The sequence below is a fragment of the Dromiciops gliroides genome, chromosome 1 (assembly GCF_019393635.1).
Source record: "Dromiciops gliroides isolate mDroGli1 chromosome 1, mDroGli1.pri, whole genome shotgun sequence".
In the NCBI taxonomy this organism is placed as follows: Eukaryota; Metazoa; Chordata; class Mammalia; order Microbiotheria; family Microbiotheriidae; genus Dromiciops; species Dromiciops gliroides.
Genome location: NC_057861.1, coordinates 171,103,838 through 171,119,653, shown reverse-complemented (window position 1 = coordinate 171,119,653; position 15,816 = coordinate 171,103,838). Strand labels below are relative to the sequence as shown.

The 15,816-nt window shown below is 35.1% G+C and overlaps 1 protein-coding gene across 1 annotated transcript in view; it reads left to right on the top strand.

The window, feature by feature from the left end:
* The window catches only part of LOC122746851, a gene marked incomplete at its 5' end in the record, with an annotated part of 468,374 nt that overhangs the window by 217,644 nt on the left and 234,914 nt on the right, over positions 1 to 15,816 (top strand). The window contains one exon of the mRNA XM_043992893.1: positions 3,299 to 3,444. Within this exon, the coding sequence (XP_043848828.1) occupies positions 3,299 to 3,444 (146 nt within the window). The remainder of the gene's footprint in view (positions 1 to 3,298; positions 3,445 to 15,816) is intronic.

Below are 15,816 nucleotides of genomic sequence, written 5' to 3'. Positions count from 1 at the left end.
TTCTCCCATTATTAATTCTTGGATTTCTGAAGTTCCAATATTTCCTTACAGTCCATGACTCTCATGTCTTTCCTCTTTCTATGGTTTAACTAAAATTCTTGCTAAGTAGAGGGAAATAAGTGTAGAGAAATGAAATTAAAATGAACACATAGCAATTGAGTATGTATGTGGCATATGTCTAACACTAGATAATACATTGTAGGAAAGAAAAAAAGAAAGTAGAAGAAATGGTTGTCCCAAAGACAGGAATAATTCAAGTTGTAAAGAAATGACCTCTTTACAACAAATAATTAAAATATGATGGAAAAAGAAGAGCCACAAGGACCCAAATAAGAGAAAAAAGGAGGTACTTGATGTCTTCAAATCCAAAATTCAATTTACATGGGGCAGGAAGGTGATGCAGTGGATAAAGCACCAGCCCTGGATTAAGGAGGACCTGAGTTCAAATCCATCCTCACACACTTGACACTTACTAGCTGTGTGACCTTGGGCAAGTCACTTAGCCTTCATTGCCCTGCCAAAAAAATTAAAGAAAATTCAATTTATAGATGAAAAATCTTGGTAGGTAAAAGTAGAGGCTTTTGGTAAATGAGAGATCTAGAGATTCATAATAATTTTCCATTTGCTGAGCAACTTCCAAAGAAATGTATTAGTTTAAAACAGATAAACAAATGTATCCCAAGCATCACAGAAAGGTCTCCCAATTTACTGTATTCACTTAAAATATTCCAATTATTTTCAAGCATAACCATCCATCTTTAAATTTTTTTTATTAATTTTCAGAAATAAAAACAAATCAATGTGCCAAACCAGCTAACTTTCACCAAATGCTTCTTTTGGTTGTTTTTTTTTTTTTTTAATTTTTGCAGGGCAATAAGGGTTAAGTGACTTGCCCAGGGTCACACAGCTAGTTAAGTGTCAAGTGTCTGAGGCTGGATTTGAACTCAGGTACTCCTGAATCCAAGGCCAGTGCTTTATCCACTGCGCCACCTAGCTGCCCCTCACCAAATGCTTTTAAAGGTATTCCAAAGGATTAAAAATGGGGCCAAAGATTTTGGTGAAAGATCACTTTTGGATAATGGTTTTTATAGCTGAAATTTTGTTATTAAACTAAAATAAAACCTCATAAATTTTGTAACAGAAGAAATAAAGCTGATAATTTCACAATGCATTTGATGAAATATCTAGTTTGTCTGAGTTTCACTCTGAGTTTTCCTTGGTTACTATTACCTTAAGAGACAAAGCAAAACTCGAGGATTTCAAAATAGCATGAATCAAAACCACTAGGAAGAGTTGCTAGAACTTGCATCAGCTTAAATCAAGTGACTTCATGTAACCTGCCTAATGTAGCTTATAATAAAATTATGATATTTGATCCATGTTTTTACCTAGAATATTATCTTATTCCAAGCCATCTTGTCAATTAACTAGCCATTTCCTATTTCCTCAATTCTGACTTCCTGAACCTGTTTATCAAGCATTTCTGTCAAATACTAACACATTTAGATTTATAAATATAATCCTAAGAAATTTCTTATGCTTTCAAATTAATCTCTACTCTGTGTGCAGGCACACACAAAACAAGACAGATTCAGTGGAAGTTACTAAGGGGTAGATTTATGCTTGGTATAAGTAAAAACATTCTATTAATTAGAGTACAACAAACAATAAAATGTACCACTTTCTGAAATCATGGGTTACCTTTCACTTTGAGATCTTGAAGCAAAGGCTAGAATACTTATAGCTCATAGTAGAGGAGAGATTCTTAATTAGGTAATGCGTTGGGCCTGGCCTGTGATTTAACTTCAGTAGCCTAGATGTGAATTTGCTGGAAGAATATAAATGCATTTAGAAGCATATTTCCTTTCCAAACAAAACACTAACTTATTCTTTCATTCATTCAAAATAATTTATTGGGCAGCTGATATAGAAGATAATAAGGCAAGAGGAATGTAATATAATGGAATGGGAGGCATACTGGATTTTGAATCAGGAGACTTAGTGTCTAGTTCCAGTTATGTGAGTGACTAGCTATTGACATTAAGTGAATCTTTAACTTATCTGAACCTTAGTTTCCTCATTTGTAAAATAACAAAATTGAACTAAATAGTATCTAAGGTAACTTCCACTTTACATTTCTATTTTTCATTGTGCCCAAGGATGGGATAACACAGGAACATGAATTCTAGTGTTTAGTTGATCTTTGCTTATATTCAGATTCAAATACAGGAGCATGGAGGTCTGTAAACTTTTTTTTTTTTTTTTTTTTTTTTTTTAGTGAGGCAATTGGGGTTAAGTGACTTGCCCAGGGTCACACAGCTAGTAAGTGTCAAGTGTCTGAGGCCGGATTTGAACTCAGGTACTCCTGACTCCAGGGCCGGTGCTCTATCCACTGTGCCACCTAGCTGCCCCGGTCTGTAAACTTTTAAAGGAAACAATTTGGGGGGCAGCTAGGTGGTGCAGTGGATAAAGCACCGGCCCTGGAGTCAGGAGTACCTGAGTTCAAATCCGGCCTCAGACACTTGACACTTACTAGCTTTGTGACACTGGGCAAGTCACTTAACCCCCATTGCCCCACAAAAAAAAAAAAAAAGAAAAAGAAAAAATGAAACAATTTTGTCTGTGGCATTAATGATGTTAATAATTATGTATACCTACTGAATAATTTTACCAAATCAATATTATTTACAAGTACCTTCCCTTTCCAGTTGTCCACAGAAGAGTTGTGCTGTTATATAAGTATATAACTCATTTGTATTATGTTGTTAAGGACTTACCTCTCTACCCACAGTTACTACAATACTCTGTGTTTATTAAACTCAGACAGAATTAAAACATGATGAGCTTCTAAATTTCTGAGTCTCCAGTGCTCAGGCTAACCTCAACATGGGTGTATGACTTCCTTGATTGAGGTTATTTATACAATTATATATTTAGAGCTTTTAAGGGACTTAGTAGCCATCTAGTTCACCTCCTTCATTTTACAGATGAACTGAGGGCCAATTAAGTTAACTGAGGTGCTCAGGGTCATATAGCTAGTCAGTAACTGAATTAGTAGCAGTCATATAGCTAGTAAGTAGATGAATCAGAATTTGAACTTAAGTATTCCTGATTCCAAGTTCAGTGCCCTATCTACTGTACCAAAGTTTTGGCTATGAGATTGTTCTGTGACATCATTTATGTTGCACAGATCTGTTTCTTTAGATTCAGTGATCCTGGGTCAGAAGCAGATACTAGAGCCATACAAACTTTCATATCATCATAGTAACCAATTCTTTTTTTTTTACATTTTTTTTAGTCTATGTTAAAAGAAAATGACCTGACGGATGAATCTTTGAGAGAAAAATCAAGTTCTTTGATGAACATGAGAGCAAGAGAAAATGAAGAGTATTCAGGGTCTATGTCCTACTTAGAGGAGCTGGAGAAACACAGATACTCAGTATGGTGAGTAGTGAGATCCTATCCTTGTCTTTTGAAGGTTAATTTAATTTAATCCAACAAACACTTGAATATATTATATGTGCAGAGCACTTATACATGACAAAGTCCCTAGACCCCTAGAAATCTGAATTTATTTGCATTCACCCTATGCAAGATACTCCTCATTTAAAATACTTTAATCATATTTGCTTTCGGTATTTACATTTAATTCAAATTGTGCTTACTGTTTTCTTTTTCATATTTGAAATACCCACAAACATTTTCAAATTACATGGGACACATTGATTCAATCCTATCAATTAATGAATGAATAAAAATAATTTCATTCATTCATAAAAAGTAGCATTCATACATACTAGAGATACAAATAGAAAAGTATGACAGTCTGCTCTAAAGAGGGTTACATTCAGACGGGGAAAAACAGAGTATTTAGAAGGTCTCAGTCAGATGCAAAGGTCAGGTGGTTCACAGGTTATAGCAGCAAAAGAGAAAGTAGTTCATCTTTTTAAAATGTTATTTGAATGAATAATACTTTATCTGTTTCTGATGTTGATTGATTTGATGTTGCCAAAGACTTTGGTTGTGAAACCTTTCTTTTCTGGATCTTCGGTAGCTATGGCTGTTGAGAACACAGGGGCTTCAGTACCCAAACATAGTTGCTAGATCCAATGTTCACAAGTACTTCTGCCCTTCACAGGGATTACAGAGATTGGGATAAAAGAAGGGGAGGTAGTATGTGAGTGGACATTGCTCATCCTGGGGTTCTTGAACTCAGAGTCATGGGCTCTTTCTCCCAGTAGGGTCTGAGGGGAAGTGGTGGTTCAAGAGGCAGTAGTGGTTTTACCTGCCTAGTACATATTGCCTTTTGTTGATTGTTCAAGTAGCATTACTGCTTCATGTAGGTTGGCTTAAATGTGTCATCTATTGCTTTGTCAACTCTCAGGTCATTCTGTTCACCATCGTGATGCTTGTCATCATGGTCAATGTTGAACAGGTTTTTCGATTGTACTAGCTATATATTGTTACACTAGTTAAAGAGAAAAAGATATCTAGTCCAGGAAAGGAATACTGTCCATTGTCAGATATTCACTCCAGACTTTCGCAACCAATCAACCAATCAGTCAATCAACAAATATTTGTTAACTCTGAGGTACCACCTCACACCTATCAGAGTGGCTAATGGGACAAAAAAAAGGAAAACATTGGATATTGAAGGGGATTTGGGAAAACTGAAACACTAGTGCATTGTTGGTAGAGTTGTGAACTGATCCAACCATTCTGGGTAGCAATTTCGAACTATACCCAAAGGGCTATAAAATTGTGCGTGCCCTTTGATCTAGCAATACCACTGCTAGGTTTATATTTGAAAGACATCCAGAAAAAAGAGAAAAGGACCTATTTGTACAAAAATATTTATAGCAGCTCTTTTTGTGCTGGCTAAGAATTAGAAATTAAAGGAATGCCCAACAATTGGGGAATGGCTAAAGAAGCTGTGAGATATGAAGACAAGCAGAATTTATATCATAAAAACATGGAAAAATTACCTGAACTGATGTATAGTGAAGTGAACAGCACTAGGAGAACATTGTACACTGTAATAGCAATATTGTTTGATGAAGAAGTGTGAATGATTTAGCTATTCTCAGCTACAATGATGCAAGACAATCCCAAAGGACTACTGATGAAGCATACTATCCACCTCCAGAGAAAGAACTGATATTAATTAAGGACATACTGAAGCATGCTATTTTTCACTTTTATTCAATCATTTTTTCTTTGTCTTCTAATATAAAATTACTAATATGGAAATGTTTTAAATAATTGCATATGAATAATCTATATCTGATTGCTTATCACCTCAAGAAGAGGAGAGGCTAGGGGAGGTGAGGGAAGGAGGGAAGGATAGAATTTGGAACTCAAAACTTTAAACAAAAATGTTTATTTAAAATATTTGTTAAGAGCTTATTGTGTACCAGGCATTGTCTTAAGTGCAAAAGTTAACAAGAAAAAGTGAAACGGTGCTTCACCTCAATTTATTTACATTTCCATGTGAGAGATACCATGTACATATATAAGTATGTACATGATTAACACAAAATTAGCACAAAATAGTTGGGGAAATAGTGAATTAGCAACTTGAGAAAAAGAGAACATGCTTCAAATTAAATCTTTAAAGAAACTAGGCATTCCAAGAGTTTTCCCTTGAGGTGAAAGTACATTCAAGGCATGAGGTATAGATAATATCAATGTACAAAGATGGAAAATGGAGCATCATGTGTTGCATAGTTGTAGGTCAGTATGGTTGAATTTTAGGGTATGTGGAGGGGAATAATGTATAAGAATTTTAGAAAAGAAAAATGGACCAGATTGTGAAAGATTTAGATACCAAATAAATATCTAGAGCAAATAGGGAGCCACTGTAGTTTATTGGTATTAGGAACATCAGACACATGTTTTAGGAAAAGTCACTATATGGGATAGACTGGAGTGGGGAGAGGCTTGAGGCAGGAAGATAATGTAGAAGCAGATTCTACAAAAACTGAAGAAAGAGGATAAGGGGTACTACTGAATTCTAAGGAATAGAAAGGGATAGGATTTATAGGTTCAAGAATGAAGTCTTAATCACTAATGATCTCATTATGGAACAAAGGATGCAGTTTCATAGTACACCCTTTGATTAGTTCAGACTTTAAAAAGACATACATGTAAAATTGAGGGAGAGTCATTTAACCAAGAACAAATACAAGAGATGACAGTGACCTCTGTTAGGAGTATCAAAAAAATTAAAACACATAATAAACTGAGGTTTGAAAATTAGGGTTTTTAAAGGTATTTTTGAAGCCAGTCAAAGAGAAAGTAAGGAATATTTATAGTACCAGGGCTACACTGAGTTGTATTAACTTAAAACAGAATGAAAGAACTCCTCAACTCAACTCATCGTTTGTTTCTTTCTTTCCTACTAAGGAAAATGAGCTTCAAATAATTAAGGATAGAGACTGTTACTGATCAAAAAAGAGTCTCTTCTTGAAGGGACTTGAATAAATGTAATTAATCAATTCAATTCAACAAATACAATTCAATAAACATTTTGTTAAATTGAATCTATAAATATTACTTAAGAGAGAATATGGAGAAATACAATTAAATAAAAAATAGGTAAAAAGATAGATGGGAATAATAACACTTAGCTGATTTCTGTGAATTCATGTCAGTTGGCCTGAATGAATAATAATGAAGAAGAAAATGGGGGTGTTATGGGAGATAATGATAATATGATTGATGAATCTTTTTCAATAATGTCTGAGTGATTATAGAGATTGAGGGAGGTACCAAAGAGTAAAGATAGGGAATTACTGTCCTAATTTTCAAAGAAAAGGAAACATTAGAGAGGACATAGTGAGATTATCATCTATCCCTAGCAAAATTCTAAAATATAATTTTTTAATTATAAAAGTATTTTATAGTTACATGTAGAGATCATTTTCAACATTTGTTTTTATAATATTTCTAGTTCCAAAGTTTTCTCCCTTCTCTCCCTTCCCTCCCCCTCCCCAAGACAGCAAGCAATCTGATATAATTTTTAAAAAATATTTTATTTCATTAAATATTTCCCATTTACATGTAAAATATTTTAACATTCATTTTAAAAATGTTTGAGCTCCAAATTTTCTCCTTTCCTCATTCCAAAGCAAGCAATATGATAGCAACTATTTTCATATGAGCCATGTTACTAGATATAACACAATAACCCAAGAAAAATAAAATAAGAAAAGTGTGCTTCAAACTGCACACATTTCATCAGTTCTCTTTTAATGTGGATAGCATTTTCATTATGAGTTCTTCAGAACTGTCCGGGATCATTGTATTGATTAGAGTAGCTAAGTCTTTCATCGTTGTTCATCTGTGTAATATTGATGTTACTGTGTACAATGCTCTCCAGGTTCTGCTCACTTTGCTTGGCATCAGTTCATTTAACTCTTCCTAGGTTTTTTGAAACCCTGAAACCATCCTGATTGTCATTTCTTATAGCATGATAGTATTCCATCATAATCATATGCCACAGCTAATTCAGTCATTCTCCAATTGAAGGACATCCTCTTGATTTTCAATTCTTTACCACCACAAACAAAGAACAACTGTAAATATTTTTGTACAAATGCAAAATTCCTTTTTCTTTGGTCTCTTTGGAATACAGATCTAGTAATGGTATTTCTGCTCTTTGGGCATAGTTAAAAATTGTTCTCCAAAATTATTAGATTTGTTTACAGCTCTATCAATGATGTATTAGTGTCCTAATTTTTCTGTAGCCCCTCCAGCATTGGCTTTGTCAGGGTCCATTTCCTGTTAGATCATATACTGTTCTTTTATCTATAGATTTGTCAGGTACATTTTTTCCATATTCCCCTACTTTACTTATGATACCACTCTTTATGTCTAAATCATTTATCCATTTTGGCCTAACTGTGGTATTTGGTGTGAGATATTGGTCTAAGCCTAGCTTCTGTCAAACTGCTCTTCTGGTCTGTTCTGTGGTCCTTACCCAGGAAGGGCCCCTGGTCTCTTGGGATTACAACTGATACTTCCTCTCAGGGTCCCTACTCCCTTGGAACTGGAAGTGATACTGCTTCTCAAGGCCCCTGTTTGTTTGGGACTGCAAGTATGCTGCCTTTCAGAACTCCTGCTATGCAATAAAACTGCACTAAAGAGAAACTGAGGCAGTAAAGTTCTGAATATGTTCAATTTATTAGCAGGACTAGCAATTGCCAATAAAAGGCATTTGAGTCTTTTTAGTAGCTAAGGATCCATGTGACAATTATCACACTTTTTTATAGTCCTATAGAGTAACATAAAACAATATGGTGCAGCATAGGCATCTCTCACTTCTGATTTGTCAAAGCTAAGGTCACTTAACCACAATTTATATCAGTTTTTATGAGTTAGATTAACATCTTCTGGGACATCCCATGGTTGGAAATTTCTGAGGAAGGACAGGACACTGGCATTTAACATTCCAGTAAATTCAAACAGAGTAGGATATAACTAAGGGTATTATGTCTGGATATTCCTGAGACAGAAAACTTAGTGGTTAGAGGGTGACATGTGTTGCAAAATAGGGGCTTAACAGCTGCAAGCTGTTCATGTGTGGAGTACACCTATTAAAAGAGAATAACTTACATAGAAACCTGATCATTAATATATAATAAATTGATCAAAACTTAATAAGTGGGTTATCAATTTTCAATTTCACACTATTGCCTCTTGACCAAAAGTGCTCCTCTTTGTCCTTGACCTGTGACTCAGAAGTGGTTATGGCAATGGAATCCCCAAAGAGTTTCTAGTCCTTTGTCTAGTGCTAGCACAGAGGTCCTCTCTAATCTCTTTTTGACCAGTTGCCAGGTACCCTTAGCTTTTCTATCTAAGAGCTTCCAAAACTACTGCTGCTTTTCTTGCCATCATCTAGTCCCACCATCCATGTGGACTCTGGGCCAACTTTCCTTCCCATGCCACAGATCACTCCTTCAAACCTCCTAAGTTGTCTTTCAGTGGAAGAATGTCTCACCCTGGTCTTTTGTTGGTTCTATCACTCCAGAATTTAATTTGATTCATTATTTTAAGGTTGTTGGGAGAGGTCAGCTGAGTTTTTCCTCTCCATCTCCATCTTAACTCTGCCCCAGGAAGTCCTAAAATAGAATTTTAAATCAATGGTTTATGAATCATTGTGAACATATAAGGAAGTGATGATCACTATAAGCCAAGGACAGCTCATTAAAAACATAACATGCTAAACAATTTTTATTTACTTTTTAAAAAATTAATCAGATTTCTAGATCAAGTTAATTCTATATGCTTCTATTTTAGGGGATAAATTGACTAAATCTTTTAAAATATCCTTGATAAGGTGGAGATATGAGAGCTAGATGTCATTACACATAGGTAGATTTGAAACTAGTTAGGGGATCACATCCACAGAGTGTTGATTAATGAATCAATGTCAACCTAGTGGGAAGTCTCTAGTGGCTTGCCAAGGACTTCATTTTTCAGCCCAGTCATGTTCAACATTTTTATCAATGACTTGGATGAAGACACAGGAGGCAGAAATTCTCTCTTAACTAATTAATAGATGACCCAAATTTAGAAAGAAAATCTATTTAATTAGTTGACAGACTAAGGAATTCAAAAGTTCACAACTGGCTAAAATTATGGGCTGGATCTAAACTGTTGCAATTAAAAAAGGAAAAATATGAAGTCTTGCACTTGAGTTAAAAGAAAAATCAACAACATAAGTGCAGAATGAGTGAGTATGGAGAGACAGCTATTGATGTGAAAACTAATCTCAAGGTTTTGGTTTCCTGTAAGCTTACTATGTTAGTATCAAGAATAGTGATTGGATCTGTGATTTCACTGATAAAGGAAACTCTCAAATGAGAAAACAACATGTACCAAAGCAGATTGGCTTCTTTTCTATAGTTTATAGTTTTAGAGAGCCACCTAGAATACTGAATGGTTCAAGTGACTTGCTCAGTGCCAGACATCTGTCAGACTGAAGCTAGTTTTAACTGATGCTTACGGCTATCCTCTATGCCATACTGCTTCTATACTATAAGGCAAGATGTTTATATATGTCACTTTTTTCAAAAGATCCATAATTTAATTTATGCATTCTCTCTATTCTAACTATGGATTTCAAACCCTCCATGCCTTAGTTATTGGTTTTCATGATATTTTCATGCTAAAATATTTGGTACCCCTTTGTCTATTCTGGTAATGTGCTTCTACAACTTATTAGGTTGATCTTCAAATAGTGAGCACATCTCTGGGTCTATGTTGGAAGGTTTTCCAACTCTGAAGCACATTGAAAAACTTGTCCTCCATTGTCATATATTTGAGAATCCAGGGTCACCTCTTTATTGCAATCAAGAGTCTGAGTACAGTTGATGGAATAACAATGTGATATGATGATCCTAAAATCTAATTATATCCTAAACTGCACTGATAGCTAGAGAGTGAATGGAAAAAGAGACTAACATCTCTATCTTACTTTGTATTGATTATACCAGCTGGTTGGTTGTTTTCCTTTGTTCTCAAAGAGTACTGTGGTAAAAAAAAAATCAAAAAACTGGAAGTCGACTCTCTGTCTCTGTCTCTGTCTGTCTCTGTCTCTGTCTCTGTCTCTGTCTCTGTCTCTCTCTCTCTCTCTCTCTCTCTCTCTCTCTCTCTCTCTCTCTCTCTCACTCGGGCTTCTCAGCTTAGCTGGGGCAGCACACATGTCTGGTGGTCAGCTCTGGTTCTCGGCCTGGCAGGCAGTTTTGGGATTCGGTGAGTTTTATAATGGAATATAGACTAAGCTTAGATCTAAAATTATTCATTTGTATTTCTACTTTCCTATTTCCCTAATTGGTATCACCTTTTTGTTGTCTAATTAATTCCCAAACAATAAAAGCTAATCCCTCACTGATGAAAGCTCAGAGGCTTCTTTTTCTTAGTGGTCTGGGAGATATATAAGGGAAAAGTTAAAGGGGGAGTTTAATGCTCATATATACAATTTTAAATCTCACAGTACCAAAATGACATCACTATGTTAGTCAAGTCACAGTGTATCTGACTGTGGCTGATTAGACCAATATGTGCTTGGAATGTTCTACCACAGGTTGGGCACAAATAATCCATGTGAACATTTGGGTTGGATTCTCTAAATTTGTACATCTTCTGTTTCTTTTGAGCTACTTCAATTCTGCTTTGCTCATAGAACACAGTATCTTCTCTGATGAGAACATGTCATGTTGGGTGGTCCTGTACCAGTGTCTCCCATGTTATGCAATCATTTCCAAAGTTCTTAAGAGATACTTTGAGAATATCCTTATATTGCTTTTTTGTAACCACCATGTGAGTGCTTACTCTATGTGAGTTCTCTATAAAATAGTTTTTTAGGCATGCATAGCAATCAAGAAAGGAAGGAAAGGAGGAAGAAAGGAAGAAAAGAAGGAAGGAAGAAATCAAGGAAGAAAGGAAAGAAGGGAAGAAGGGAAAGAAGAAAGAAAAAAATATTTAATATATTCGGGATGAAAATACAAGGAAGCAAAAATTTTACTTGCCCTCAAAGAGCTTATGTTCTAATGGGAAAGAGAATACTTGAAGGTTAGCTGGAAGTGTTGTGGGGTTGGGGGTAGGGCTTATATATAGCAGCCAGGTATGTCAATGGCTGAAAGTAACTTAGAAGTCTGATTTATTAAACAACTCAATCATTGGCATGACTGGAGTCTGGGGCACAGTCTAAGACTTCAAGGGAAGGGAGGAGATGGAGATAATGGGAGTACAAGAAATTTGTAGGATTGGCCAAGGTAGGGGAGGGGTAATCATTAATCAGAGTGGTAAATTAGATGACCTTAAAGGTCCCTTTCAACTTTCAGGTTACTGATCCTTAGTTCCATAGTTTACCACCTTTTCTGTACAGCATTTCCTTTTTCTGTCTTAAAACTAAATCTTTCAATTATCTAGGAGTACCTTCAGTTTCTGGTATGCCAGAATTGAGAAAATAAGACTATGTTCACAATGTTCATACCCTTCAGTGTTTTACATGTTTTAGTAAGCCTCAAACTGTGGGTTCAGGCTTTCCTATACCAAACCAGTTCTTCACTTGTGCAGAAAGTCTTCAAGGAGTCACTGACTAAATAAAACCAGTATACATTTCATCATTTTTTTCTCATGCCAACTCTGTGACTTTTTTTGATAAACTGATTTCTCTTCCCCTAAAATTTTTGACTTAGGATGTCTGACCTTTTTATATTCATACTTTTGTACCTGGACTCTATCTCTCTAGTCCCCAGTCATTTACCTGGACTCCTTTACCACAAACATTTTCTATCTGGACTTCTTGGACTTTCTTCATTCTCCCTCTCTTAGTTAACTGTTCTGGATGTTAGTTTTTTCACTGGTTTATAATACCTGCTTGTCTTCCTTAGATTTATAGCAACACCTAGTTCTGAGCTTGTATCTATTTTTATTATATCCTAACAAATCAAGTCTTTTTGATCTTAGTGTTACAGGCAGACTACAGTTAGCTTTTGAGAAGAAAGTGGAAGATTTAAAATCAGAAAAATACTCTCTTCTTATTCAATTAAATGTGGATAATGGTTTAGTGACAAAGATATTCAAAGACATGCAGGAGTATATAATTTTAAAATATTGGATTTCATTTCTTTAAAAAATATTTTCAATTAAGAAACATTTTATTTTCTTCTTCCCTACTCCCCATGGAAAGAAAAGAGAAAGAAAAACAAATTTTAAAAACCTTGTAGAAAATATGCATACCTGTGAAAAACAAATTTTTCCACATATTAACCATGTCAAAAAGTATGTCTCATATGGTGTTATACTCTTTCTTTCAGTAGATGGTAATATTCTTCATCATTAGTCCTTTGGAATCACAGCTGATTCCTGGATAGATTTGTGATCTTTCCCTTTTTGCAATATTAGTCTATAAATCACTATCTGATTATTCCCCTTTCAATTTGCATCAGTTCCTACAAGTCTTCCCAAGTTTCTCTGAAACTTGTCTACTGTGACCAGGTGAAATAATACCAGGAATGCAGAAAAAAATCTTTTGACAAAATACAAATACTCTTTTTTATTCAAAACACTGGAAAGCCTAGAAATAAATGTAGCAATTCCTAAAACAAGTAGTATCTAAAACCATCAAGAAGCATTTTTTGTAATGAGGCATATAGTATTCCAATATATTTATATATCATAATTTATTCACTATCCTTGATTCCACCCTACTTCCCATAACCCTCATTAAAGGGATTGATCCATATTGAAGGGGTCAGCCTTCCTATTTTCCAACTGACAATTATGGGTCAGTTAATCTAATCTACTTGAAGCAACAAGTCACCCTGTGGCAGTGTTAGAAGGTGGCATATACCAGGCAAGTCAAACTATTACCACCACCACCACCACCTCCTTTACCAATATCCCCTCAGACCCTGACAAAGTCCAGTAATGTGAGCCCCAAACTATAGGGAAAATATTGCTTCCCCTTCTACCATCTTATTTCCATTCAAGCCACTGTAGCTACTATTCAGGGAATCATTTAGGGTTGCAGACAGTGACAACTTTTCCCCAGTGATCACAACTACTGACAGTCTGGAAAAGGAAATTCTCACCTTTAAAGCCCTTACCATTGTTATATGGTTCAATGGACTAGAAATGGATATGCTTTTATCAGTGGAAATCACATAAAAGAAAATATATTACTGCTTGCTTTATTACTGAGTCCTAAGGATAATGGGGCCTTTCTATTTTTTTTTTTTGCAAACATCTCCTCTATGTCTTACTTCTTTTTGTGAGAATGCAAACTCCTTAAAAAAAAAACCAGTGGCTGTCTTGTTTTTTATTTATATCCTCTGCACTTAATAGAGTGATTTGTAAGGATTCTAATAATTGCTTTTTCATTCATTCATTCATTCATTCATTCATTCATTCACTCACTCATTCATTCATTCACTCATTCATTCAATGTACTCTTTCCATTACCCATATTGCCTCTGGGGCAGTTCAATGGCTGGGCAAGGAATAAAAAAAAAATGACCTAGGTTCAAATCCAGCCTTGAGCACTTACTAAGCTGTGTTAACCTGGGCAATTCATTTAACCTCTACCTTCTTCAGTTTCTTCATCTGTAAAATTTGGATAATAACACCTACTTCCCAGGGTCATTGTGAGGATCAAAGGAGCAATTTAAAAAGTGTTTATTGCAGTGTCTGGCACATAATAATTACTTAATAAATACTTCCTTTTTTCTTCTCCATCCCTTCCCCTTCCCCATCCCCTTTTCCCTTTCCTTCCCCTTCCTTTTTCCTTCCCTTCCCTTCCTCAATTATGTAGCATGGTGTAGTGGACAAAACACTGGATTGGCTTGCCCAGCTTGTTTCAGATCCATTCACTAATTGTACATCAATTATCCCTAAATCAAAGCAATCACTCAAGGCTTCAGTTTCTCAATTGTGAAAAGAGAAAGTTAAAAAAATAGATTCCTAAATCCCATTCTTGCTCTGAAAGCCTGACTATATATAGTGGTTGCCTTATTTTCTCAGTTTCCCACCATCTATTACTTTTTGATTGACTTCTGTGGGTAAACTCTTCTTATATCCTACTTCAGAATTCTCTCTGTATTTTTCTATCCCTATCCTTTTTTTCTATTGCCAAGCCCTTCTCCTGGGGTGACTACTTTTTTTTTAAACTCCAGGATAATTTACCACTACACAAAGTGTGTGTGTGTGTGTGTGTGTGTGTGTGTGTGTGTGTGTGTGTGTGTGTGTATGTGTGTTGATTTTCTCTGAGTTTGGGGTCTGGGAGCTGCTTAAGCCTCCATAAATGTCAGCATTTTAGATAATCTGAGATATCTTAGTGATTTCCTTGTTCTTTTATTGGACCTGTTAAAACATTTATTGGAGCACCCTTTTACCAAATCCTCTAAAAATTCCCATAAAATGTTATTTATCACAAAATACTATACTACCCACAATCTTCAGTCATATCCAACATAGATTGAGAAGTAACTATGATCCCAGTAACAAAATTGTGAATCTTTATTCCTTTTTTTGTCAGTCATTTATGTTTTACTCATTATCTTCCACTCTAGTCTACCTCCTCAGGTGCCTAATTTGAACACTTTCATTTTTTTTATACAGCTTTATATCTTCAATTATAAACAATCATTACAAGATAGACACATTAATTATCAAACACGTAGGACTCTATCTCAGACCAGAACATTTCACTTTTGAATAGATCTAATTATTGGGGAGTTTTGCTTTTTTCCCCTTTTATCAGTTCTAAATTTGCTGCTGCCACTTCTAGCCATTGCATTTAGCTTATTGGGGGAAAGCAGATTTAATAGTATTTAAAGAAATAATAGGATCTTTTGACCTAAAATCCTAAAAGGAAGGCAACCCAAAAAAAGATATAGAAAACACTCAATAATTTAATCCTAAAGATGAAAAAGAAACAAATCTAATAAGGAAAAAAATATGGTGGGAGTGGGGGACACCTAAAAAGTTCAATATGTTTTTTTTAATCATATCCAGAAGATGGAATTAAAGATGAGTAAAGGAGTCCAAACACAGAAATGTGGTCTGGAGTTCCAAGAACACCATGCTAAACCTCAGAATGAATTGAAAAGGACAAATCATGTTAAACACATTTTAAAAGTTTGTTTTGTAGCTAAATCAGGGAAAAAATTAGGATCAAAAGAGGTATGGAGCTGCTGCTTAGAGTCGATGACAATGGTGCTAGACAATGTAGAGAAAACAAAACAAGTCCTATTATTTTAGCTACTGAGTAAAAAAAAAAATAGAGCTACTCAGCCCTTATTTTAC